The sequence below is a fragment of the Vidua macroura genome, chromosome 23 (genome assembly GCF_024509145.1).
Source record: "Vidua macroura isolate BioBank_ID:100142 chromosome 23, ASM2450914v1, whole genome shotgun sequence".
NCBI lineage: Eukaryota > Metazoa > Chordata > Aves > Passeriformes > Viduidae > Vidua > Vidua macroura.
In genome coordinates, this window is record NC_071593.1 from 3,290,325 (window position 1) to 3,316,204 (window position 25,880).

Here is a 25,880-nt window from a genome sequence, read left to right on the forward strand (position 1 = left end):
TGATGTGGCTGTGGGATGTAGCCTCCATCTGTCTCCCAAGACAGGCTGCAGAGGGTAGCTGTCCAGGAGCCATGCAGGGAACAAGCAAAGGATTGAGTCCATCTGCTCCAGTAACAGTTCTGCTACCAAAACAGGAAAGAGCATAGTTTCTGGTCTTTCTGGTACGAACACTATGGAACTGAATTTTGGAATAGATAGGCAGTGTCTCTTAGTCAGAACTAGCTGAGTGCCTCCATCTCTGCATCCCTCACACCATCAGATGGCAGAAGTACCAGGTCACAGCAGAGCCAGGACTCCTCTTCCATGGGCATTGCTTAGTTCTTGTGCTTCCAAGTGTAATGGAGGAAATATTGTCCCAGTGTAAGAGAAGGAAGAGCGTCCAGCAGTGGGAGTATTGATCGGGATGTTGTTGGCTGAGGATGCTGTGGTTCAGGTCAGTCAGGTGGAAGATGTGTCCCTGATGAGGAAATGCATGGGGACAGCAACACAAGCAGTCACAGAACAGAAATGGGATGTGAGTCTTTGCAATCCAGGTTTCCCTGGCCCTCCTTGCTCTCTGGAAGGCAGTAGCAGTCAGCATTGCTCTGATGAAGGACAAGATGATTCCCAGTTCCCCGTGGCCGACTAGATCCTGTGCCTTGCCAAGACAATCAAGCAGGACCTAACAAGAGTGGCGCTGCTTTCTCCTGCAGGGTCCCTGGAGCTGGCCATGACCCACCCCGAGTTCTACTGGTATGTGGATGAGGGCTTGTCTGCTGAGAACATGAAGAGCTCCCTGCTGCGGAGCGAGATCCTCTTCGGGGCACCCCTGCCCAACTACTACTCGGTGGAGGATCGCTGGGAGGAGCAGCGCCGCAAGTTCCAGAACTTCGTCATCACCTACGTGGCCATGCTGGCCAAGCAGTCCACGAGGTGAGGGCGTGTGTAGGCAGGCCAGGTGGGAGTGCATAAGAGCAGGGAAGGGCACGGGATGGAATAGACCTTCCAGGGAAAAAGCTCTGCCTTAAAGTTCACACCAGGGCAGAAGTGCCTATTCTACGCTGATAGCCACGTTCCATTTGGCTTCACTGGGAAGGCAGCAGGCACAGGAGGCTTGACATGCTAGCTTGGACTACTGGTCAGGCTTGAGCAGTGGCCATATAATAATGTTCCAGATGAAAAAGCATCTCAGTTGAAACTGGGCTCAGCCACAGAGCTGTGAATGATGGTGGGGAGTATATGGCAGAAAACTACTCATATGCTCCCCTTTACTGCCACTTCCACAAGAAACAACATGCCAGAGACACCAACAGAGACAATGAAAAGGGGACAAAGTTTGAATCTACTGCCTGTCTTTCCACTGAGTCCTTGTCTGGCACAGGATCTTTTTGCTTCTGTCTTACAAGTCCAGTTCCACTAGCTCAAACAGAACTGCCTTCCTTGCTCTGAATTTGGCCACTGCTGGTCTGATGCAGGGGGGATGAAAGTCTTTACTCAAGGCTGCTCAACCTGTGGATCCAATTCTGCTTTTTGTACAGAGAGGTGGAGAAGGGAGTTTCAGGGCAGGATAAGTTTCAGGAAGTGCAAGCTTTTTTCACTACCAGCTCTGTTTGAACAGAGCTTTGCTCAGTGCTTGTGTGAGAGAGAGATAATAGAACAGCTAAAAGAGCATCCCAGTACACAGGCAGAAGCACAGAAGGCTGTGCTTCCCAGTCTCTGTACCTTCTTAGACTCCAGTCTTCTACTGCCCTGAGTCTTAATACTTCCCAGAATGAAGGGATGCTGACCTTCAAAAGCAGGTTGGAATGCAGGCAGCCACGGAGCATTCTCAGCAATGGGCTGGGAAAGCAGATTGTGATTCTGACAAGCCAAAAGGGAATTGAGGCCAAGGCTCAGTTCCAAAGCTCAGATCCCTGATAGCCTCCTATGGTGCAGCATTATTGTAGTCCTGGTTAAATTATGTTGGATTATTTTTGCTCTGAACCTGCTTCCAGAGGCAGAACCTGGTAAATCATATAATTTCTGATTAAGCTCTCCCTCTGCCTGCATCCACAGTGCTAATATAATAAGCAATGATTAGTATTCCAGATGGAATTGGCTTTGAAGGCTCCAGAATCTGTCTGTTAGTGTCTAAGACCCACCATGCAGTGGAGGAATTTAAAAAATATTAGACCTGCTCTTTATTTTTCTCCTTCCCTGTGTGAATTTCACCTCCAGCAGCAACTTGGTTCAACCTGCTCTCATCACTCTGTTTCCTCAGAGAACTGCCAGGTTATTAGAGCATTGACCTCCGTTGGCTGTGGAGGAGATACTGTGCTTTAAACTACCTGGCTCTGCTCCTTTTGTGCTCAACTATTCCTCTTCTTTCATATCTCCCCACCCTAGCAAAGTCCAGGTGCTGTATGGAGGGACAGATTTGTTTGACTATGAAGTGAGGAGGACTTTCAACAATGACATGTTGCTGGCCTTCATCAGCAGTAGCTGCATAGCTGTCTTGGTCTACATCCTCACCTCCTGCTCAGGTATGCTGGAGTCACAGCTACCCTGTTCTAACACAGATCCAAATGTGCCCTGTCTCTCTGTGTCAAGGCTGAGGAGAGACTCTGATGCCCTGGCACCAGTGTGGCTATGTGGCACAGCAGCATGCAGAAGGGCAAGCCAATCTGATTCTCCAGAGCAGAGATTTATGGGCAGGGTGAGGGAAAGACTCACAGGAGGTCAGGAATAAGATGCAAATGCCCATCTTGGTAACACTAGCATAAATTTGATGTAATTTTTTGCATGAGCCTCATGGGAAGGAGTCTGCAAGCAGTACTCCTGCAGCCCTGTTATAACACACTCATGGGAACCACTATCCCAACAGGGCAGGTGGGAGGTGTCTGTTCTGCTGGAGGTGGCCACAGATACTATTTTTTCCACGTTTCTTTTCTGCTGCAGTGTTTCTGTCATTCTTTGGCATTGCCAGCATTGGGCTAAGCTGCCTGGTGGCTCTGTTCCTGTACCACGTCGTATTTGGGATCCAGTATCTGGGTATTCTCAATGGTGTGGCTGCCTTTGTCATCGTGGGGATTGGTAAGCTCATCTTTACTCAAAGCCTGTGCTTTACCTGTGCTGCCTTGCCCTGCCTTCTGTCTGCAGGAGAGAAGAAGGTGATGGTGGCAAATGCAGATTGAATTCTCAGGCCCTTTTCCGTTACCTAGAAGTTTAATATTTGCAGGTCAAATGTCAAGGGGGAAATCAGATTTTTAGAGGTGTCACTTCTGTGAGCAGAGTATCAATATCTCTGCTGTCTTGTTCCAGGAGTTGATGATGTCTTTGTTTTCATCAACACCTACCGCCAAGCCACCCACCTCAAGGACCTGCGACTGCGCATGATCCACACTATCCAGACAGCAGGGAAAGCCACCTTCTTCACCTCCCTGACCACAGCTGCAGCATATGCTGCCAACATCTTCTCTCAGGTACCCTGTACCTTTGCAATTTGGGGTTTCCATTTCTGCCTAATAGATCAGGGGCCTGCCAACACCATCTGTCCTCTCCTTCAGCACTGTGGGCTGCCAGACCTGCTTCTTACAGGGCTGTCTCTTACTTCTGTAAGGTAGTGGATTATCCAGGGAAATACTTCTGTGCTGTCACAGTACAGCTGGTCTATAGCTGGACAAGGTAAATCTGGCCATAACAGAAATCCAACTTGGTTAGCCTGGTTCATTCTAGAAAAGAAGTAAAACAAGTCCCTGAGAGAGCACTCATTGGTTAGATTTGAACTCAAACAGATCTCATCCAGTCGTGTTCCTTCTGGAATGCAGACATACCACTGGTCAAGGAGCTGGGGCGGTGTTAAGACCCAGACCAATCAGCTGTCTAACCCCAGGAGTTTTAAACCCCCTTTATAAGGAGGCTTCCATAATCAACCATTGCCGTTGTCGCATGGATCTCTGAGAGTTTCTGTTGTCTCTGTCTCCAACCAACGACCCCACGTTATGCTGTGCCACTGATCAAACAGGCTGTTTCAGTGCTTTACCTATCAGATTTGCTGATTTTCATGGCTGAGGTCAGCGTGTACTGTTCTCAGGTTCCTCCAGACATCTCTTCCTTGCCTGCTATCCCTTCAGCAATCCTGCCTCAGTTGATTCCTGTCGCTGATGGTGGAGACAGGAATGCGACATTCACACACCGAAGTTCATGTGGCAACAGCCAACCTTTGTTGAAGCACACCCTCTTTTATAGGGGCCTCGAATTTCCCATGCTTTGAGAGAGGATTGGACAAAGGTCCTAACTCTGCCTGGCTAACTGGCCAATGATACAGGTGCATTCAAAGGGATTGGATGGGGTCCCCTTGTTTGAACTTAAATTTAGCCTATCAGTATTGTGTCCAGGGTCTTGTTTACTTCAATTCCCTAACAAGCTAAGCTGGTCAAGTAAGTGTCTGTCATGGCCAAATTATTTGTGTAGCTATAGACCAGCTGCAGCCTTTACAGATCCCAATCCCGTGTTCTCTCTCTTCATGTAGATCCCAGCTGTGCATGACTTTGGACTCTTCATGTCACTGATTGTGTCCTGCTGCTGGGTAGCTGTGCTCTTCACCATGCCAGCTGCTCTTGGAATATGGACCCTTTATGTGTCCCCATTAGAGAGCTCCTGCCAAGCCAGGTGAGCCCTGGAGCCTGTGGGTGGGAAGCTGTGGAATTTGCAGTCAAGGAGGTTTGCAAATTCCTTCCCTGTCATCTCAGTTTTTATCCTCATTCCCCTCGGGGAGCTTGACTTTGGCTCTGACAGAAGGGAACTTTAAGTTCTGCCATTCCAGATTCAAGCAACATGGAAGGGTCAAGTCCCAGTCTCATTCTCTCTCAGTCAATCCTCTTGGTTGAATCCCATGGAGTATTGGACCATTTGTTTCCTCAGAGCACTTAATGCACAGCTAAACCTTCAAGCGGTGGAGATGCAAGCCCTGCAAGGCAGACAGATCCCCACTGCTCCTGCCTGTGAGCACAAGCAGAACGTGGAGATTTGTGTTTGAAAGTCAGCACGTTTCCTTTCCCCCTGCTCTTTAGCACTCACTGCAGGTGACATGGAATGATTTTATTCCCTAGCAGGGAGATGAACTGCTGAAACTCCTGTCACTCAGCACCCAGTGTCCACAGCTCAGCCCTGCTCTGTGTATCCAGCCCAGCCCTTGCCCTCTCAGCACTTAGCAATGGAATTTGTTCCTGGCAGTTCCTGTTGTCTTTCCAAGCAATTGGAGCAGGTTGTTCCTGTGCTCCTTGGAGCCCACTGGTAACTCTTCACAGGGTATGTGGCTTAAAACTCTTTGTCTCCTTTCCTGCTTCAATCCAGCTGCAGTCAGAAGTGCACCAAAAAGAGTGCCTTGCACCTGGCTGAAGATCTCTTCATTGCCTCAGCGGCCACCTCCAGAGCAGGCAGAGAGACCCTTCCCTACCTTGATGATGACATCCCACTGCTCAGCGTGGAGGAGGAGCCTGGTATGTGTCTGCTGTTTGGTGCCTTTAGGGGGATCACACTGCCCTCTTCATCCTGCAGTTCTCCCTACCCCTGACACTGGTCCTTGCCTCAGTTCCCTGAATTGTAAGCTGGAGATGGTGTCGTCATGGGAAGTTGTAGGAGTCAGGACTCAATATTCTTTGTAAGTTTGCTTTGAGATCTTCAGTGGGTGTCAATGCATGCTTTCTTAACTGTTTGCTAATTCTCTGGGGTCAGGAAGCGGTCAGCTGTGTATATTTAGCAGTAAGACATATTTAGTGGGGACAAATTCTGCTTGGCCCAAAAAGCATGCAGTGTCCCTGTGACCTTATGGACAGTGTTTGTGGGGTTTGGTAGAGTAAGGAATAGCCTGAAGCATAGATTTGGAATGAGCTATGGATTTACATGTGTACTGTTGCATGGCAGTGACTTGACAAAGATGCTTCCTAAAACATCCTGGAGTCACTGCCTCTGCCGGGGTCTTACTCCATCTCTTTAACTTGAGTGAGTTATACAGCACCTTGAAGAAGATTTGATAAAGGAGAGCAGAGAGCTCTGAGACACTCATGACAGTGAGACTACTTTTGATTTCTCTCTATTCTAGTCTCCCTGGAAATGGGGGATGTCCCCTTGGTGTCTGTGATGCCAGAAAATCTGCAGCTCTCTGCAGAGAAGAGCAACCAGGGTCACTTGATAACTCATCTGCAAGAGCTGCTGGAACACTGGGTGCTGTGGTCTGCAGTGAAGAGCAGATGGGTGATTGTGGGTAAGCAAGGAGGAGGGTTGCATCTACATGGATTTCAGAGGGTTTGATATTTCAATCAGTCTCCAAGCCTTGATTATGAGTTAGAAGAGCAGGGAAAAGGGACATGGTAAATGTCTTCTAACACAGGGGGAGAGTGCTCCCTGAACAGTCAGTCCCTAAGGGACTTTTCCATCCCTTTCTTCTCACTCAGATCTAGAGTGGCAATTCCTGATGGAGTTTTTTTCCTGGCATGGGGCTTATTACAAGGAAGCCCAGTTCCCAGTGTGCTTTAGTGGCTGTTCTTTTTCCAGCTGAAAATACCATCTTTCTACCACATACCTGCTCTCTGAGCATGTCTGAAGTGTGAAGTGCATGTCCCACACTTACCCAGGGTCCCACACTTACCCAGGTTTCTCCTTGCAGGGCTCTTTCTCCTTGTTTTGCTCCTGTCCATATTCTTTGCCAGCCGCCTCCATCCAGCCAGCCGTGCTCCAGTCTTGTTCCGGCCAGACACAAACATCCAGGTGCTACTGGATCTGAAATACAACCTGAGTGCTGAAGGTATCTCCTGCATTACCTGCTCAGGTGAGAACACTGGTTCCCAAACCATGGTGGGTGCAATCCATCCTGGCCTAAGCCCTGGACTGGAGGAGCTGAAATGTGAGGCAGACACCTACAATGTTCAAATATCTCATTGGACATTGGATGGACCCCATGGAAAGGAGGCACATGTTGGGAATAGGATGGTTGAGTTGCCTGCAGGAGTGGAGTATTTAGAAAAATATTTCCTGCTTTAGCCATGAGCTGCCTGAGTATTTCTTCTGGAGCAATCCCTTCACAGACCATGAAAACTGACTATTTTTACTCACAAGTGCTGGTCTCGTGTCAGTGCCCAGCAGAGAGACTGTGGCACTGTGTTGCCTGCTTGGGGTTTGGTATTCAGCAGCAGAGGTGTCTGTGTCTGTCTGTGAGCAGCCTGTGCACAGGCCTGGTACATCTTTTCTCATGCCGTTCACTCTTTCCTCCCTGACTAACCTTGTGGGACAGGTTTGTTTCAGGAAAAGCCCCACAGTTTGCAGAACAACATCCGAACTTCCTTGGAAAAAAAGAAGAGGGGCTCAGGTTCACCTTGGGGAAGCAAAGGCAGCATGAGTGATGCAGGGCAGCAAGGTGAGTGAGGCATGATGACTCTGGCCACATTTGCAGCCAGGGCCCAAGGATCCACCGGGGTGCAAACTAAACCACATGCTCTCTGAATAGCTGATGGGGAATAATTCTCTTCAGAGAATTAGCTGAGCCCTAGGTTGGTGCTGGATGTATAGGGCATCTTTAGAATCTCCCTTTCCCTGAATACCTACTGCTCTCTAGGACATGGTCCTATAACCCTGGTGGCAGTATCGTCTCGTGTCATATCCCTCTGATCTGAGTACAGGGTTAGGAACTCCAAGCTTTCACATCCCAGTCCTATTCACAACCTTGTTGGTAGGTCACGAGGAGAGTAAATTCAGTTTGCTGGGGATTTTGAGGATAAAAGAGTTATTGGGCCAGGTCCCAAGATGACATGAATCAATAAGCCATCAGGAATTACTGCAGCTCAGGATGTATTTGTGATAGCCTTTGATGTGCTGTGCTGCCAGAAGGCAGAGGCTGTGCCTGGTGTCTCTGAGCAGACAGCAGACCATAAGAACCCTCCTTTGCTCTGGCTGAAATCTGTAGGATTTCCTGGTTGAGATGTACCACCAAACCTCATGCCCTCTGTTTTCTTCAGGGCTCCAGGGGACTGTGTATATCTCCAAGTCCAGGAGCAAGGGAAGACCAGCCATCTACAGATTCTCACTCAATGCCAGTGTCCCTGCGCCCTGGCAGATGGTGTCACCGGGAGACGGGGAGGTGCCTTCATTCCAGGTAAGTCAGTCCAGCATGTTGGACCCCTCTAGCAAGAGGGCAGCACTCAGCAGGTGAGCACAAGAGCCTCCTCCTGTCTCTCCATGGGGTCCTATGTAGCTTTGGGTGACATTTTCAGAGCACTGCAGTAGGGTAGTTAACACAGAAGGCACTGTGCTTGGCATCATCCAAGATGATACCTTGGAGTGCCACAAGACTTCACCTGTTGCTGTTGTGAGGTGACTGTCGGTGATGGGAGCAAAACTGTGGGTGACACTAGGGCAGGTGTGCCTCACCCTGGGCAGAGCAGCCACCATTCAGCCTAGGCCACTGGGAATGAGGGTGTTAAGGGGCTCATCACACACTGGCCATTGCTGGGAAGGCGCAGGCTGGGGGCTGACTGTGCCTGCAGTGCTCATTCTGTGTGGCTGTGCCAGTGCTCAGGGAGGAAGGGAGAGTGTGATGCTAATGTGCAACAGGCTGCAACCCCGTGGAGTTAAGTGTCTGTTTTCATTAATCCATTGCTTAGGTGTATAGAGTGCCTTTCGGTAACTTCACCAGGAAGCTGACAGCTTGTGTGTCCACAGTAGGGCTGCTTAAGCAGATGAGCCCCAGGAAGTGGATGATGACCACCTTGTCCTGTGACACCAAGAAGGGCTGGAAGTTCGATTTCAGTTTCTACGTGGCCTCCAAGGAGCAGCAGCGAACACGGTAACCTTCCCAAACCCCCCTTGGGACAAGGCAACAGAAACAGCACAGCTGAGAGGCTGATGTGAGATGCCTAATGGCCAGTGCTAGTCCTGCCCTCAATCAGTGACATCCATGGCTCTAGAATTTGCTTTGCTGCATATATGCCCCATCTCTGCAGTCACTTTGCAGGCCCATAGCATCATTAACATGCAAAAGGCTTGAGAGAGACTGTGACTGAGGGGCTTCTTTGAGTGGCAAAAAGAGGTTGCTGATCTGATTCTTGCCCTTACTCTCCTGAACTCTTGGGCTGAATGGGCAGCACAGAATATACAATGGCTAGGGATACAGGCCTGCAGATGTTCACCTTTCCCATTGCTTCTGTCCCTGAGAATGTCAGTTTCCATGTAATACTTTGGACGCTTCATCTTCTCTACCCCCATAACAAACTTTCTTTGCTGCACAGGAAACTGTATTTTGCCCAGTCACACAAGCCCCCTTACCACGGCCGAGTGTGCGTGGCACCTCCGGGCTGCCTGCTCAGCTCCAGCCCAGACGGACCCACCAAAGGCATCCTGTACGTTCCCAGTGAAAAAGGTGAGCTGATAAGGCCCTGTTCAAACATGCCAAGATCCAGAGAATCAGACCTTTTTTTTGCCATCTAATATAACCAACCTTCGTTCTGTATTTGACAGCAGCACCCAAAGCAAAGCTGTCAGCCACATCTGGATTCAACCCATGCATGAACATGGGCTGCGGGAAGCCAGCGGTGCGGCCGCTGGTGGACACGGGAGCCATGGTGTTTGTGGTGTTCGGAATCCGAGGCGTCAATCGCACGAGGCGCCAGGACAACCACGTCATCGGAGACATGGTACACATGGTCTGGCGTGCTCGGGGCTGGCAAGCGAGGGGCAGGCTCTCTGGATGGTGTTTAGTTAATGCCCACAGCCCAGGGTGGTCCAGCAGTCTGGACAGATGGAAGGGCAGGGGTTGTAGCATTGTGATGAGCCAGTACGGTTCTGTCTTAGCAAATTGATGAAATAATGGAGATCAGGAAGTCCTTACTGAAAAAAACACTTCAGACTTTTCAGAAAATCCCTCTGAGTGCAATATATAGCCTTCTAATTTTGAGTCTAAACCTGGCTTTCTTGAGGATTTTTGAAAGAAACCCATCTTGAGCGCGGTATAAAATCTCACTGAACATTCAAGACTGAGGGAACTGATATTTTTCTATAATATATGTCTTGTTATGAAGTACTAACAAAAATAAAAACAAATTACTCCAGGGAAACTCACTAAATGTGACTTTTCTAGAAACAACTTATCTGTGAGATCTCATACCTTGACACATGACAGTCTTTCCCTAGAAAAATTATGCTTAGCTTGGCTGCTGCACTTCAGCTTTCTGCTGTTCTTCCTGCTCTGTGATTTGGGGGTACTGTGCAGGATCAGCCTTTGCCTGTTTCCTCTGAAGGGGCAGTGAGAAATGCGGGCAGTGGAGCAGGCAGGAAGCTGGAGTGCCAGTTGCTGTGTGAATGTCTCACGTGTGGTGCTCTTGTCATTGTGTCTCCTTGTGAAAGGGCAGTGTTATCTACGATGACAGCTTTGACCTCTTCAAAGAGATTGGCAACCTGTGCCGCCTCTGCAAAGCCATTGCCAGCAACTCTGAGCTGGTGAAGCCCGGAGGGGCTCAGTGCCTGCCCTCGGGTAGGTTAGACTAACTCCTCTGCAGCCCTACCTGTGCTTGCTTGAGCTGGGGTCCTCAACAGCAAACCAGAAAGGGTGACTGCTTCTTGCTGTCTCCTTTTCTTCCCAAGGCAGCTTGACCCTTCTAGAACATGTCATTGGTTGTGCTTTTTGGGACAGAAAGAAAGATGGTCTCTTTAATGCCAAAGACACTGGGTATATTCTTTGGGATTTAATCTATAAAGATAAGAACAGAATTGCATTTGTTCTTTCTAGTTATGGGTACTGCTTGAGATACAATCTTTTGATTCAGTAAATTTTCTCTTAGTAGCTCCTGAATAACAATGAACTCACACCTGATCTCATTGCAGTGAAGCTACTCACTGTCTCTGTGGCTTTGCATACCTGACCAGTGACCATCTCTCCCAACTTCAGAGGTCACAAGCTTGTGGAGCTGAGCCTAGGAAGTGTATATTGGCTTCAGGCTAAAAGCCAGTTTCATGCCTGGAGCAAATCCCTTGCCAGGCCAGGCAGACTTGCTCTTTGTGCTGCTTCCTGACAGCTGGGGACAAACAGCAGTGGCACTGTCCTGTCCCATGCTGATGACAGAGAGTGTCCTTTCAAGTTACAGCAGCTGAGAGCTGTGATGCCGAGACCTCAAGGGTTTTGGCAAACCAGAGTGGCAAGGGGAAGCAGCTGTGGACAAACGGGTCCTGTGATTCTCTTGGGGCTCTCATTTTGGGTTGTCGGTTGGGTTTTTTCCATCTCTTTGCTCCAGTGTGCTTCCTTTCCCTGTTCTGCCCTCCATCTCTTGTTCTTTCTTTCTCCCCAGGTTACAGCATCTCCTCCTTTCTGCAGATGTTGCACCCGGAGTGCAAGAACATCCCTGAGCCAAACCTGCTGCCTGGACAGCTCTCTCATGGGGCAGTGGGGGTGAAGGATGGGAAGGTGCAGTGGATCTCCATGGCATTTGAATCGGTGAGCACATGGCATCACCTGGTAACATTGTCATTCTGGGGGCAGTTTCATCTTGTGACTTCTGGGGATTTAGCTCTGCTCTTTCTGCACTGGCCACTTCCATTTGCAGACATAATTTAGTGTTTATTAGCATTTGTTGCAGACAGATGCCTGCACTCACTCACAAGTTGGTAAAAGGGGCTGCTTACACCACAATTAGCTCAGGCAAAAAGCTGCTGGCAGATTTGCCCAAATGCCACTGCCAGTTCTGCCTGCTGCTGCCACTTGAGCTGGGTTGTTGTGCCCTTTCCCTTGCCATGCATACCCTGCCCAAAGAGCAGGACACGAGTGATGTGTTTGTCTTGTTACAGACAACCTACAAGGGGAAATCATCCTTCCAGACATATGCTGACTATCTGAAATGGGAGACATTCCTGCAGCAGCAACTCCAGCTCTTCCCAGAGGGCTCTGCTCTCCGGCATGGTTTCCAGACCTGTGAGCACTGGAAGCAGATTTTCATGGAGATTATAGGCAAGTGAATGCCATCTTTCTCTCCCTGAGGAGCCCATGCTCTCTGACACATCTTCACAGCACACTCCATCCCATATGGTGGGCATGGGTTATATCTGCAGTCCCTTGCCATTGCTGTGCAAACTCCTAAAGCTTGTTCCTGCCCTAAGCAATGTGTGTTGTCAAAATTAGGCAAAGCCCAAGGAAGGAGGTAAGGGAAGGGACTCAGCCCTGCTGACGTGAGATTCAAGAAACCAATCACCTTCTTTCCACTTTCGTTCTCCCCCTCCTGTCTTCCCCAGTGTGAGTCCCTGCCTGCCTTGTTGCCAGCAGGAACATGGTGCCTTTCTCATCGCAGCTCTCACCTTCCAGGATTCATATCAGCTGGCTGTTTCCTTCCAGGAGTGCAGAGTGCCCTGTATGGTCTCGTCCTCTCGCTGGTCATCTGTGTGGCTGCTGTGGCAGTGTTCACCACACACATCCTCCTCCTGCTGCCAGTGCTGCTCAGCATCTTAGGTAAAAACAGCAATTCCAATGTGTCAGGCTTTCACTTTTCCTGAAATTGATGGATTGTGGCACTGCTGATTCTCTGGTGATTTGAAGTGAATTGCTCTTATTCTGTGTAAACTCTTCTGGCTTTCCAGGAGCCAGTCCTAGAGAACAGACTGGCTAAGTGAACAGAAGAAACTCTCAAAAAATGCACAGGAACCTCACTGGGAAAGTAGATTTGTGTGTCTAATTCCCAGTGTGTTTTATCCACACAATCCCTTCTATTTGTTTAAATAAGGGTTTTAGCTACACAAATGCCATCCCTACCTGTTATGTATAATAATGTGATTAAGTCCCACAAGCTCTGAATAACAATTGCACTACTTTCCAAGAACCTGTACCATGGCTGCTGTTTCCAAGCACTGGAAGGTGTTAAAAGCTGAATATTTTAGCAATGTTTTAGTATTTGAAGCAAAATTGTAAATAGTTTCCTTTCCTGGGTTGGTGATTTGATAATATTGTGGTCTAAATGTGTTGCTAAACCTCTTAGTTTAAAAATCAAATCTAACATTTTGAAACCACATCGTCTCCCACCTGTGACTCACAAACTAACAGTACTCTTTGCCTTGAAAAAAGTGTGCTCAGCCTCTATGTAACTGTAGCAAGCAAAACTACAGGCTCACTTCCCTTGGTCCTTGTGTGCACACATGGATTCATTTAGTAAGAGTTAGTCTAGACTGGCATCAGTCTGTCAGTTTGCCTGATATTTAGCTAGGTGTTCCACTAGGCCCAGCAGGTCTGGTCACCTTACAAAATGGTCCCTGTGCTAAGGGAAGGTGAGGGAAGTGTTTGTCTCCGTGGCAGGGGGACTGTGTACCAGATTCAGACTGGGTGGCACACACACCTTTGGGGTATGATCCCAAACTCCCCAGGGACTGACTTGTATCAGCCGGCTTGTGCAGCAGTCCCAGAGTCCTTTACATTTGCCTAACGACACCTTTCTCACACAGGGGTTGTCTGCCTTGTGGTGACCATCATGTACTGGTCTGGCTGGGAAATGGGAGCTGTGGAAGCCATTTCCCTCTCCATCCTCGTTGGCTCCTCTGTTGATTACTGCGTGCACTTGGTGGAGGGCTACCTGCTGGCAGGGGAGAACCTGCCACTCCAGCAGGCAGAGGTGAGCTCTGTTCTTCCCACAGCCTTGCATTCATTCCTCCTGTGCCCTCCGTGCCACTCAGCTGTGATGCAGGACGTGTGACAGGCAAGGGGGGATGTGTTCTGGCACCCTCAGAGCATCCCTGGGGTATGGTATTTGCTGCTTGTCCAGCTGACTGCTCCAGACTGTGAGCTTGTGTACCTGAGTAGAGTGAACTCAGGTGAGGGTTTCCAACCCACATGGTTGTCCCTTTCTTGCTGGCCACAGCTGTGTCCAAAGCAACCTGTTTTCATGTCCAGGTGAAGACAGTCTGTGCTGAAGCAGCTCTACACTAATTCTGTAACCTCTGAAATTTGCTTTGCTGGACCGACTGCCAGCTCACCTCTGGCCTTGTTGACATCTTTCTGATGCTGTTGAGCCAGGGACAGGTGAAATGACTCGTACGATTTCAGAAGGCAAATGAATGTTTATTCAAAAGTACGTCTCTCTTTTATAGAGAGCATTGTGAACATTAATTCTAATTGTCTTAAAGTAAAAACATTTCACCTGATTGGTACACTGGACTTAGGTCAGTGTGGTAGAACATATCTATAAACAATATGAATGGAAAGCAAGATAATAGATTGTTTACATTCCTCTCAGACCTTTTCCCAGGCTTAGCCTGGAAAAAATCTTTCTCTTTTTCTCTCTGACTGAACTGAGAATATCCACATCTTCTGTCTCATTGGGAAGATGGAGACCACAAAACCCTGGGATCTCTGATGCCAGGTGTAGTGTCTGCATGCAGTGCCTGTGTGACACACAGCAATCAGTCTGATGTGGTGGAAAGGAGGCACAAAACGCAGCAGCCTGTGCCTCTGCTGGGTTCTAACCCTATGGCTCTTTGCACAGCATGCTCATAGACTGCACGAGGTGTCTGAGCTGCACTCAAGCAGCCTCTTTGTCCTGGACTGGGATTGTATCAGCTAAGGCACCCTCTCAAAGCCTAAAATACCAGCGCAGCCCCATGTGCCTGTTCCGCTGACACTGCTGTCCCTTCCCCCAGGACCCCACGGCATGCCGGCAGTGGAGGACGATGGAGGCAGTCCGGCACGTGGGTGTGGCAATCGTCTCGAGCGCCATCACCACCTTGATCGCCACCGTCCCGCTGTTCTTCTGCATCATCGCCCCCTTCGCCAAGTTTGGGAAGATCGTGGCCCTCAACACGGGAGTGTCCATCCTGTACACGCTAACTGTGAGCACAGCCCTGCTGAGCACCATGGCGCCTGGCACCTTCACCCGCAGCAGGACTTCCTGCCTCAAGGCCGTGCTGGGCGTGCTCCTGGCTGGCCTGCTGGGCCTCTGCATCTGCCTTGCCCTGCTGAAGAGCGGATTCAAGATCCCCCTCCCCAACGGGACAGCCCTGTAGACCCCAGGCCAAGAGCCACATGGTCTGTCCTCCTGCTCCGTTTCTTTTTTTTTGCTTTTCTTTTTAAAGAATATTTTTGGTAAGAAAAAAAAGAGGAAAAAAAAAAGTCCCTTTTTTCATGAAGTTTTTCAATTCCAGATGCACTTTATTTTCTAATGAGTTTTGCTCTAAACTTGTATTTATTTTAGGTAGTGATGGATGGATGATGGAAAGTGAGGGCTGCCCAGGGAATACCTCAGCCCACGAATAGGAGAGGAGGAGGTTTCCTTCTCTCAGTTTTCTTTCTGCTTTCTTTTTTTCTTTTCTTGTTCTTTTAATTTATTTTTAACAAACAGGGCTTTCTGGACCCACTGAAGGCCGAAACGGGAGAATTTGGGAAGGTTATCTGATCCTTTCAAAAATCCTTCCCTCTGTCCTTCCCCTCCACTTGTCTAGGGTCAGAAGTGCAATGATGACTCTTAGGTGATGTCCTACTCCCACACCAAGCCTGTGCCTCGTTACTTGAGCTTTCAAGAACAGCAGTGAGCTGTTGGACAGGCCTGGGGAACAGCATTGTCTGGATCCCTTTGCCAGGCCCTGTACCCAAGCCAGACCAGCAGTGAACTTGCTGCACAGGAGCTCTTATCAGTGTCACTTTGGGATCCAAACTAGAGCTGTTGCATGGCACCACCTGCAGTGGACCTGCTTTCATGCTTCAGAGCGGGTGTTGGGACACAAGGCATTCCCCTTCCTTGTGGAGGGACAGTGCACTCTGTACTGGGATCTCATGTGAACAGCCATCAGGAAACAGACGGTGCCCTCAGCAGCCTGCCCTCCTCTCCCTCATCTCAGTAGTGAGGTCAAGGCAGTTTCAATGCCCAGTCCCCACATGTCACTTCACCAGTCACTGCCTCTGCTCTTCCTGGTGGAGAGAAAAGAGAGCCCTGAGGTCCCTGCAGAGCTCTTTGGTCATAGCAGTCGGCTCCTAGCTTGAGGACAAGGTGACCCCTGGGGCCAGGTAGAGCCCATACCTGGTGGTATGCACAGCATCCTCTGTGGCAGCTCAGAGACACCCTCCTTCGTGGAGACCTGAGGGCACCAGAGCTGCAGCTGCTGTCTGCTCTGAGCAGATGGTTGATATTAAAGTAAAATGAAATCGCAAACTGGTGCCATTAACAAGTACATTTTAAGCATCACTGAGTCTGTCATATTTTTAAAATTGAAATAGCTAAGTGTGCATTAATATACAGCACATCTGATCCTTGGCAGAAGGGGAGGGTCAGGCCCACTGGGAGATGCATTAACCAGTATTTACAAGGATGCCAATAGAGTAATATGGCCAGGAAGCAGCCTGACCCAGTTTCTTTGCAGATTTCATGTCCTGGTGGCTGTGTTCTCTGTCTGGATCAACCCCTCTTTTTAAGATGAAACTTCCAGGAAGTCCAACCCCATTGCCAGCCATTTTGTGGGGCCTGCACTGCTGAGAGACTGAGCTGCTTCTTCTTGGCTCAGTGCATCCCTGCTTTGATCCCTGCCAGTCTAACACCTTCACATTGTGTCATCCCTGTGAAAGTGGATCAAATACTTGTTTCTGAAGTAGGGTCCCCAAGGTTCCCCAAGCTGGAGAGAGGAGTTCTTACTGTTTCCAGGTGGACTCCAGAGTAGTCCTCCTGCAGGCAGTGAGGGTCATGAGAATGTGAGTCAAGCAGAACGTGAGTAGCCTGGTTTCTCCTCGCTGTCCCATGGCGCTTCTGAGTTACCCCTTTCTGCAAAGTGTTAAATGTTTCTTGGCACCTACCTCTAATCTGCACCAGCTCCTTCATAATGAACCCTGTGCCCATGAATAAATGGCTCTGGAAAGGATTTTTGACTGTCCCTAAGCTGTGCTGCTTTGATGGCTGCTGTGCACAGTTTAGCCCCATCCTTGATCTGTAAGCCATGCTGTTCCCTGTGTCTGTGCTCCAGATTTAACTCTTGGTGGTGCCCTGAGTGCTCCTAAGTGGCAGTGACTGGAGAGGGTAGGAGTGCTTATGATATGCATACAGCCCCATGGACCTGTGTGGCTGTGCAGGTGCTGCAGGGAAGGGCAAGGTATCCCTGGCACAGTGGCCAAGGATTCTCTGGCCAGTGGCTTGACTCGAACTTAGCAAATGCTTCAAACCTCTTTTGGGTGATTAAAGCTGATGGATATTTCCAGGTCAGCAGACAAGAGAGTAAGGTGCTGAGGGCACCCTTAGAGGAAGTTCCTCCTTCTATAAGTATGAAGAAACCTTTAAAGGCCTTTAAGAAAAGGCACAGTTGTGCTTTGAATCCTGTGAAGTTGAAAGCCTATGTAAGCCCCTGGTATCCTGTGTTTGTGCTCACTGTGAAGAGGCTGCATAAACGCCCCACCTCCAGTTTGATTCTGGACATGCCATGCTGGGAACATTCATTCAGCCACTGTGGGGAAGCAAAGATTAATTTTAAAGTAGAGGGAAACCTTGTATGTTTCTTGGGTTTGATCTGGCAGTGTCTCTGATCTGCAGACAAAAATAACAAGAGTTCTTGGCACCTGACAGGATCCATCCTGTTTTCCAAAGCAGGTAGGGAAAAGGACAAGCTATCACTTTCTCTCCCCCTCTCCTGCCAGCCCAAGCTCCCTCTGTGCAGAAGGACTGGCAGCCATCACCTTGGTTTTTGTTACCCAAAGTGTTACTGGGAATGCAATGGCTAGAACGATTCAGAAGGAACAGGGGAGACCAAGATAAGTGCAAATTATTCACAAAAGGCATGCTGAGGAGATTGTGCCCCTCCAGGAGGGAAACTGAGGCAAGGAGAGGAGGAGGAATTTACCCCAGATGTAGCAGGATGGCAGAAGAGCCAGTAGAGGATCCTAGGTGATGTTTTACGCTGCAAGGACTCAATGTTGTCACTGAGACCCCAATTAAAAACAAGTCATGACACTTGTCTTAAGATCTAACTAGACCTTTGCCCCATCACTGCTTCACCCTGCACAGCTCTGTGGTCAGGGTGGCTGGTGCTTTCTCCACATGCAGTGGAGTGACAGAGACTTAAAATTGGAGCCCAGCCTTCTGCAAAGCACTTAAAACATCCTGATCTCCCCAGGCATCTGTGGAGACAGCAAATGAGTAGCAGATGTATACATGTCCATGTAGGCAGTGTCATCCTTGTGATTACAGAGCACTCATAAAATTACAGAGGTAAGAAAAGGGATGGCTTTATCTGAGCTACTGTGGAGGTGTAGCTGACAGCCCTGCTGGGAATTGGTGCTCCAAGGCAGATGCTCATAGCAATAAAAAGCAAGGCTTCACCTCTCTGGTGCTGTTCCAGGAGCAGATGTTCACCTTAAATGATTCCTCCCACATCTTTGCCCATCTTCTTTCCCTGATGACTCCTCTGTTTCACAGGCCATCTCCTGGGCCCTGTTGTCTTGCTAAACAAGGTTCAACCTTCTCCATGGTAGGTGTTCGTGCCTAAGGTGCTCACAGAGTCTGGATTGAAAGTGGCTGGAAAAGTCTTGAGAATTTCCTTTGGCAGAGGAAGCCAGGGAGTTAAACAGCTTCACACAAAGCTTTCAGTTTTGATGTTTCTGAACAGAACACATCAGATCAGCCTTACTTGGAAGAAAATGCTCTGATTTTCCATTTCAAAATTATCTTTGTGCAATTAAAAAGCATAAAGGAATTTTCAGTCAGCACATGGCAATGGAATGTGCCTGTAAACTGCCCACTCCTTTATTTCTAGTGAATCCTGGTTTAAAAAGTTAGGTTAGTGTTTCAGGAGGGGGTCATTCTGGAACTATGCAGTCTCCTACAAAACAGAGTGGGTCTTGTCCTGCCCAGAAGTTCTCTCCCTGCCAGTGCAGGGCAGTAGCAGAAGGACACTGCTTCTTGCTGCTGAAGCTCTGAGATTCATGCACAGAGCTGGTGTGACTGCTCTTTGCCTTCAGTGGAGCTCCTGAGTGAGTCCAGGGCTCCCCATCACTGTGGACACTCAGAGTCCCTGCTCACAACAGCCCTGTCCACATCAGCTTTGGAGTAGGGAGGAACAGAGTTGATGTGCTGTGCAGAGATCAGCATAAGAGGAAGGAAAAGATCCATGATTCCTTGCTCTGTTTGTTTCTTTATGTTGTGGTGCCTCTTGAGGTGCTGGGTTTGGGCAACTGGGGCATCAGATTTGGCTGCTGACCTCAGCAATTGCCAAGGCTGCACATTCTGAAAGGAATCAGTGGCTGAGCTGGACTGTGTTTCTCAATTCCTGCTGGATCTGAAAATATGCCAAAGCAAAGGTAGCCTGAGGAATAGCCCCAAGGAGAAGGATATGTTGACACTTGGAGAGCTACTGGGACCATTGATACAGTGGTCTGGAGGCAATGGTCTCCAGAGAGCCTGGCTTTGCCTCCACTGGAGCAAACTGGGATGCTGCAGTGTCTAAGTCTTTCAGCTTGTCCTGCACTGAATTTCTGTAGCAGAGCAGCCTGCCCTTCTGGAAGGTTATAAAAGGCTTTTTGTTTAACCCCATGACACATATACATCCTCCCACACTATCCACCAAGGAAGCTGTGCAGACTGATTTGCAGCCAGGCAGGACAAATTCAGTGTCTTGGTTACTTCTTCCAAAATCACTTCTCACCCTAGATAGCGTGTAAGCCATCGTTTACAGATATTTCACAGGATTCTGCTAACTACTCTGCCCTGGGTTAGTACCCAGGGTCCCAGAGCTAGACATCTTTCAATGCCTGTCTCCATCCTGAGGACAGAGGTTTTTGGCTTTTTCCTCTCTGCTTCTCCTTTGGGCAATTGCTGAAGGGAGGTGGGGGCAGTGACCATGGCCAGAGGCAGAGCAACAAGCAGATGAACAGAAAGGTTTGGAGGCAGAACAAATGGGAGGGAGGATGGTTCAAAATACAAGGGGGAAGAGGCGTGAGCACCCCAAGGACAGTGGGAGGAAGGGCACTGCCATTCCACCACGTTGTGTGCAGACCTTAGAGTGTCAGTTCTCAGAGTGATGTAGCACAATTCCTGATGTATGCGTGTCACTTTTGTAAGTTGTCTCCTACCCTCACTATTTTCAGTGTTCCTTGATTTTTGGAGACTGTTGTAAATAAAAAGATTTTGACATTCGCACGTTTGGATCCCTCACTCATCACCACATTACTGTCCATGTACACATACTGACAGCCAGAGTGGCACTGACAGGATCTGTGTTGTGTAAGGAATGCAGTGGGGATGAGGCCACAGAGCCAGTTCCTGAAGTGCACAGGACTGTCTGCTCCTACTACTGAACTTGGGCCTCTTGAAGCCAACTTATCATGTCCAGGAGAGCTGGCAATCTGGAAAAGGCAGTGCAGGAACCCACACACGTCTGCAAGAGGACTGACAAAACAAGAGCTTTAGCCATGGCTTGTGGAAGCTTTTTACTCCTCCATTTCATGCAGTGCTTCTTCCAGTGTATGAAGATTGCCCTGTGCTGACTCCATGAGGATGGGCTTCACCTGCCTGCTCCTGCAGGACCATGGTTTCCCACATCACAGTGTCTGGCACGAACTTCTGGTGGAGGTTTTGTCTGTCTGTGCTGTGCTGCAGCACCAAAGGGTTGTTCTGCACCTCCCAGGACCCCACTGAGCCAATGCAGAGAGAGCAGCAGTGGGGCAGGAGGAAGAGCCCTCAGTCCCTCGTCTGGGTGTGCTCACACTGCACCCAGGTACAGCACTGCTGGGACAGGCAGCACTGACAGCACATGGAACCTCCTGTGATCTCCAGCCCTCATTTCTATGATGAGGCCAAAATGTCTGGTGAAACCTGTTGTTATTAAGCACCAGGTCACAGCCTGACACATACAAAAAATACAGTATCCACAGGAAGCAGGAATGTGTTTCCTTTAATGAGGAGTTGGGAATTGCAGGTAGGGGAGGGTTTATGCTTGACCTTGCTGCTGGAAATGGGTTGGTTTTGGTTACAAATTCAGTCCCTTGCCCCAGGAGCAGGTGTGACAGGCACTCCCTAACACACAGGCAGGGAGCTGTGCCAGAGCTGTGGACCACTGAAGAGACAAAGGTTGCCCTTCGTGGACTGTAGGACCACCTGGCAGTGGTGAGTGCCCAGAGCTGCCAAACATGAGAATGAGGGCACAGGGATAGGGTAGGACAGCTGCAGGCATGGCCAGAGATGGACAGGGTTTCTCCACAACTCTTCAGAAAAGACCTGCTGGACTGAGGAAGGGTTTGGGACAGGGGAAGGGGCTTGGAGGAGGGATTACACAGGGTGACAACTGCTTCATATTCATTTCAAGCTCGCAGAGGAGGGCAGAAATTGTGTTTCCATCTGGGAGAGTCTGTCCACACAGGCTACTAGCTCAGCCTGAGCTCATGCTGACAGTCCACACTCAAAAACCTGCTGCCTACCATTAGCAGAGCCCCATCTCTCCTTCCAGATGAGTGAGTCTGGTGTGAAGTCTTCATCACACACAGGGAATTCCCCTATGTCTCCTGTCAGCCTCTGGCACAGGATGGTCTCCAGTACTTCCACACCAGCATTTAGGGGCTCTGCCTGTGCCTCCTGTGTGCCTTCTCCCACAAACTCCTTCCCACCCCAAAAACACCCTCCAGTTCTGGGGGTTTAAAAGGGAAAACCCCCCAGTTGTGGGGCTTTAAAAGGGAAAACCCCCCAGTTGTGGGGCTTTAAAAGCCTCCTTCCCTCTGCACAACTGCCAGATGATGATGCTGGACCTGTGTCACCTGCCTGTCCCTGGGAGCTTTTGGAGGAGCTGGAGAGGGAGGTTGGGCTCCTTAGTGCCTCTTACTTCAAGGGGAAACTGCTAAAGGGACTGAAGTGGGTCTGGGGTAGGGAGTGGCTTCCTGTCTTTCCGTAAGGGGGCTGGGGGCTGTGAGTTCCCACCTTTTCATGAGCGGGCAGGTGGGCTCGTGTGCTGCTGGGGCCTCATCAGGCCACATGTAAGGCATGGCTGAGGGAAGTCGGCTGCTTCTGACAGGACATGACTTGGTGCCAGCCCAAAGACTGGTTCCTGTGTCGGGGTCTGTGCCCTCAGGACCATCCCTTGGCTCTCAGTGCCAGCCTGGGTGACAGGGTTCCCTGTCCCCTCCGCTCCCTTAGCACTGTTCTTCCTCCCTTCTGCTGCAGGTGGCTTAAGCACAGAAACAGGCAGCTTTTAAACCTTACCCTTGCTTGACTCAGTCATGCTGATGAGGAAAAAAAGAGTAGTATTTTGGGGGTTTTTAATTAGCTCTTACGCCTTGGTGTTTTTCTCCCCCATGCTGTGCTCGCCGCCACTTCTCCATCCTCTCGGTGCCTAAGGGGGCATTGCCCACCACTGAGTTTGGCCCCCGGCTGGCTCCCGAGAGCCCCACATGGCTCATTATCCATTTCTGAGCAGCTCGGGAACAGCCTTCCCCCTCTGACACCGAGGGCAGGCAAAGAGGATGACTCACCCTCTGCCCCAGTGATTTGTCACCCTGTCAGTGACACATCTTAGTGACTCTTCTAAGAGCTCTGCTGCTCCGTGCGGGGCTGTGCCTCTGGGATGCTCTTTTTCATCTTCATGGCCGTTTATTCAGTTTCTGCGTGCTGCCCAACCCCTGAGGACGGTAATGAGCAAAAGCCGGAGAGGCTGGGTCCCAGGCTTTCCTTCAGCCACTGCAGGAGCTGAGGTGAGCCCAAAGCAATGGGAACTCTGCAAGTTTGTGGATCATGATTTTGTAAGTGCTGGTGCACGATGCCTATTTCTTGTTACTTTTTTTTTTTTTTTTCCTCAAGTTAGAGCAAGTTTATTGAATATGCAACAAGCAGTAGGCAGGGCCAGGAAGCCTTATAGCACTCTGATGGGTGCTTTGGCATGGAGAAAAGCAGTGAAAAACGCCTGAAGTGTCTTGAGCTCGGGTGAAAAAGACTGCCAAAGATTTGGTTTCAAACCCAGATCTGAAGCAGAGAAGCTATTTTGCCAGGTGGGGTTGTCCATGGATCAGTCTGGCAGTAAAGGGGATTTTTGGCTGGGCCAGAAGGCAGCAGCTAGCAAACAGCTTGTGGTGGGATGTGGAGGAGAGTGAATTAAACTAAAAATACAGAACATTTCTCCTGCCTGCCTAAATCACAATCTATCTCATACATTAAAGGTTCTCCTTGTGGAAATGGAGGTTGAGTGGCAACACCAAGGGTTGAATTTGGGCAGGAAGGAGGTCTGGGTAGGCCCCGTATATGAACTAGCCAAGAAAAGTCGTATGTCTGAGAGGAAGAGTTGTCTTGCTCCAGCTTTTGGGTAGCCCATCTGAGAGTGTGTGGGCAGGGAGGATAGGTCATATCCCTTTTCCTGTAGCAGATGTGTCTTGGAGTCCCCAGGGTGAGGGTGGGTGTGAGGAAACCCAGTCACTGAAAGGCAGAGCTGAAATACGGCACTCAGAGCATTGTGGTGTGACTGGTTTTGGCAGGAAGGCAAGCAGCTTTTGTTCTGTGTTGGGCTCATCGTGGGCTACAGGTGTGGGCACTAATGTCTCATGCTCCGACACAAGGCAGCTCTGCAGCCTCGTTGGAGCCTGATGGGTGTGAAATGAGGTGTTTTGAGATGATTTCTCTAAACAGAGAGTGAAGATACAGAAGTAGTGGGACCCTTTACAACGTGGGGCAAGGCAAACTCAGGGTGGGTTTTTCAAACAGCTGTGCAGAGGTGTCGTTTTCGGGTTTTTTCGTTAAACTTCAGTGACTTTTTCAGTTGAATCTCCTAGTGCTGAGTGGGAATTACAGTGTGACTGCAAGGGAAGGTTGCATGTGTGTGCTAGGGCTTTTAATCCTTTCTAGCTGGTAGCCTCTGTCCTACTGCATTTCCTGGAGCTGTTCTGTGTTGGACAGAAGCTTATAAAGAGGCAATAGGGACTTGTGTGTTCTCTCTTGAGCTCATTCCCAAACCCACTGGCCAGCTTGTGCAGGTTCCTGGGAGCCTTTCCTAAGGTGAAAAGTTTGGGCTTCCCTTGTGCTTTTTTGCAGACTTAGGAGGGAGTTGTTTAAGCAGCCAGAGCTGAAGCTAATTGCCCGCAAATGGCTGTCTGAGGCTGGACCCAAGTTTGTTGTCTCAGTGTTGAGCACTGCCTGTCAGAAAGGTCCCACGCTATGGGCAGCCATGAGACAGGGGCTGGCCTTTGGTGGCATTCAAGAGTGTGATGAGTTTGCTGTCGGGGGCTGCTCTGCTTCGCCTCATGGAGTTTGTGTTTGATGGATAAGCTCGTTTTGTCACTGGAGAGTGAGCAGGGGCGGTTCATCACCTTCAGTGCCACCTGGACTCATCGTTTCCTGAATGAGATACAGCCCAACAGATGCTGCCTGTGAGATTTTCTTTCCAGCTCTTTGGAGAGGGGGAAGTTTCTCACTAGAGAAATTCCTTCTTAAGCTGCCAGACTGCTCAAAGGAAGGTAGGGGAGATGTGCTGCTTTGGTCATGTTTGCTGCCTTTGCCAGTTCTGTCTTTAGACTCAGTCTGGCACTGAGACACAGCACTGCCTGAAACAGCCAGGCTCTGACTGAACTCTGTGAATGCAAGACCAGCTGTTTATTTTTCTTGTAACTGCTGTTGAGTTAACTCTGGGTAGTGCTCCCACTGTATACCCTGTGGGGGTCAACTGCTCCTGATGGCAGTTTTTAAGGTTGGCTGCAGAGGATGGTGGCTGATTTTTTTTTTCCCCTAAATTTTAACTCTTGCAGTTTCCCTGAAGGTTCTAGTTTCTCAGAGATATAGGTGTGAATAAGCAGCAGACCTGTCCCCTATATTCATGTAACTCTTCAAAGAGCTGCTATAAGGGAACCAAAGGCTGTTGTAAATGTCTGGAATGACAGTGATGATAAATCATGATATCCTGCCTATGCTTTGTGTCTGTATGTCTTTTAGCTTCATTTTTCCAGATGTAAAAATGGAAGTGACATCTGTGTCTAATGTGTGAGGCAGTGGCTTCAGTGAAATCTGCTGATGGATGCTGCCAGAAAACCCTCCTGCATCATCTAAGGCTGCTCTGCCCTCGCTCAGCTGACTGTTGTGCCGGCACCCTCACCACGTCCCAGGGCTCTTTTCACTGGCTGGGGATAAGGGAACGCTGCTGTTTCCTCGGTGCCTGGCTTACACTGGCCACAGTGGGGTTTGTGTGGGGAAAGGAAGCATGTTCTCAGCTGCCCCACTGTGTGTTTAGGCATCTACTGAAATAGAGATTTTTGGAGTTCACTTAAGTTAACAAAATGAATTAAGCATTTATATTTTAGCTTGTAGAGTTATGTATTGAATTTTAACCTTTTACTTAAGAAACCTCTGCCTGGTACAAAGGGCATAAGAAAATGCAAATTTCTGAAGGTTCTTGCATAAAGAACAATACCAGAGAAAGCAAAGAACATCATTGCAGGTGATAATTGTACCATAGATAAAGAAGCTCCTCTGTCTCCAAGCCTATCAAGACTGACAGACGTACTCAGATAAGCACCAAAGGACCAAAAGCGCACGCGCAGAGAGAAGTTCAAAAGTTCAATCATGAGGAAGACCAAAATCTTCAGCCTCAGGACCACCGAGAGACCCCCGTGCGACCACCACAGCAAACCAGGCGTGCCCATAAGGGCGTGGACTTACTTAGCATGAGAGGCGAGGACAGGCGGGGCCAGGGGTTGAATATGCACGGAAAAGTTGTGCAATGTATTGCATATGGAACACCTTTGGGAATAAAGGTGTGGGTCAGACTGAGGCTCGGGGCACAAGTTTTGGAGAGCGATCTCACTTGTCCCGGGTGCTGACATACATACCCACTTCATAACTACACCAGGTTATGGAGTCTATTTATTTATTCTGCGTATCCCTTCACTACTGTGGTGACAGATCTCACCCTCCAGGATGCAGTTATCATCCTCCAGCTGCTGCTAGTGGCTCAGGTTTGCTGGGCCTTTG

At 49.3% G+C, this 25,880-nt stretch overlaps 1 protein-coding gene across 1 annotated transcript in view; it reads left to right on the forward strand.

Moving 5' to 3' along the window:
- DISP3 (dispatched RND transporter family member 3) overlaps positions 1-15,314 on the forward strand; it is a 34,736-nt gene extending 19,422 nt beyond the window's left edge. Inside the window, exons 3-21 of the mRNA XM_053997247.1 lie at positions 693-912; positions 2,365-2,501; positions 2,917-3,051; positions 3,280-3,440; positions 4,490-4,629; positions 5,314-5,459; positions 6,062-6,223; positions 6,626-6,787; positions 7,250-7,354; positions 7,971-8,107; positions 8,616-8,797; positions 9,240-9,370; positions 9,472-9,644; positions 10,354-10,480; positions 11,292-11,437; positions 11,788-11,947; positions 12,329-12,442; positions 13,426-13,592; positions 14,617-15,314. Of these exons, the coding sequence (XP_053853222.1) occupies positions 693-912; positions 2,365-2,501; positions 2,917-3,051; positions 3,280-3,440; positions 4,490-4,629; positions 5,314-5,459; positions 6,062-6,223; positions 6,626-6,787; positions 7,250-7,354; positions 7,971-8,107; positions 8,616-8,797; positions 9,240-9,370; positions 9,472-9,644; positions 10,354-10,480; positions 11,292-11,437; positions 11,788-11,947; positions 12,329-12,442; positions 13,426-13,592; positions 14,617-14,979 (3,068 nt within the window). The 3' untranslated portion in view covers positions 14,980-15,314. The remainder of the gene's footprint in view (positions 1-692; positions 913-2,364; positions 2,502-2,916; positions 3,052-3,279; positions 3,441-4,489; positions 4,630-5,313; positions 5,460-6,061; positions 6,224-6,625; positions 6,788-7,249; positions 7,355-7,970; positions 8,108-8,615; positions 8,798-9,239; positions 9,371-9,471; positions 9,645-10,353; positions 10,481-11,291; positions 11,438-11,787; positions 11,948-12,328; positions 12,443-13,425; positions 13,593-14,616) is intronic.
- Positions 15,315-25,880: the final 10,566 nt, after the last annotated feature.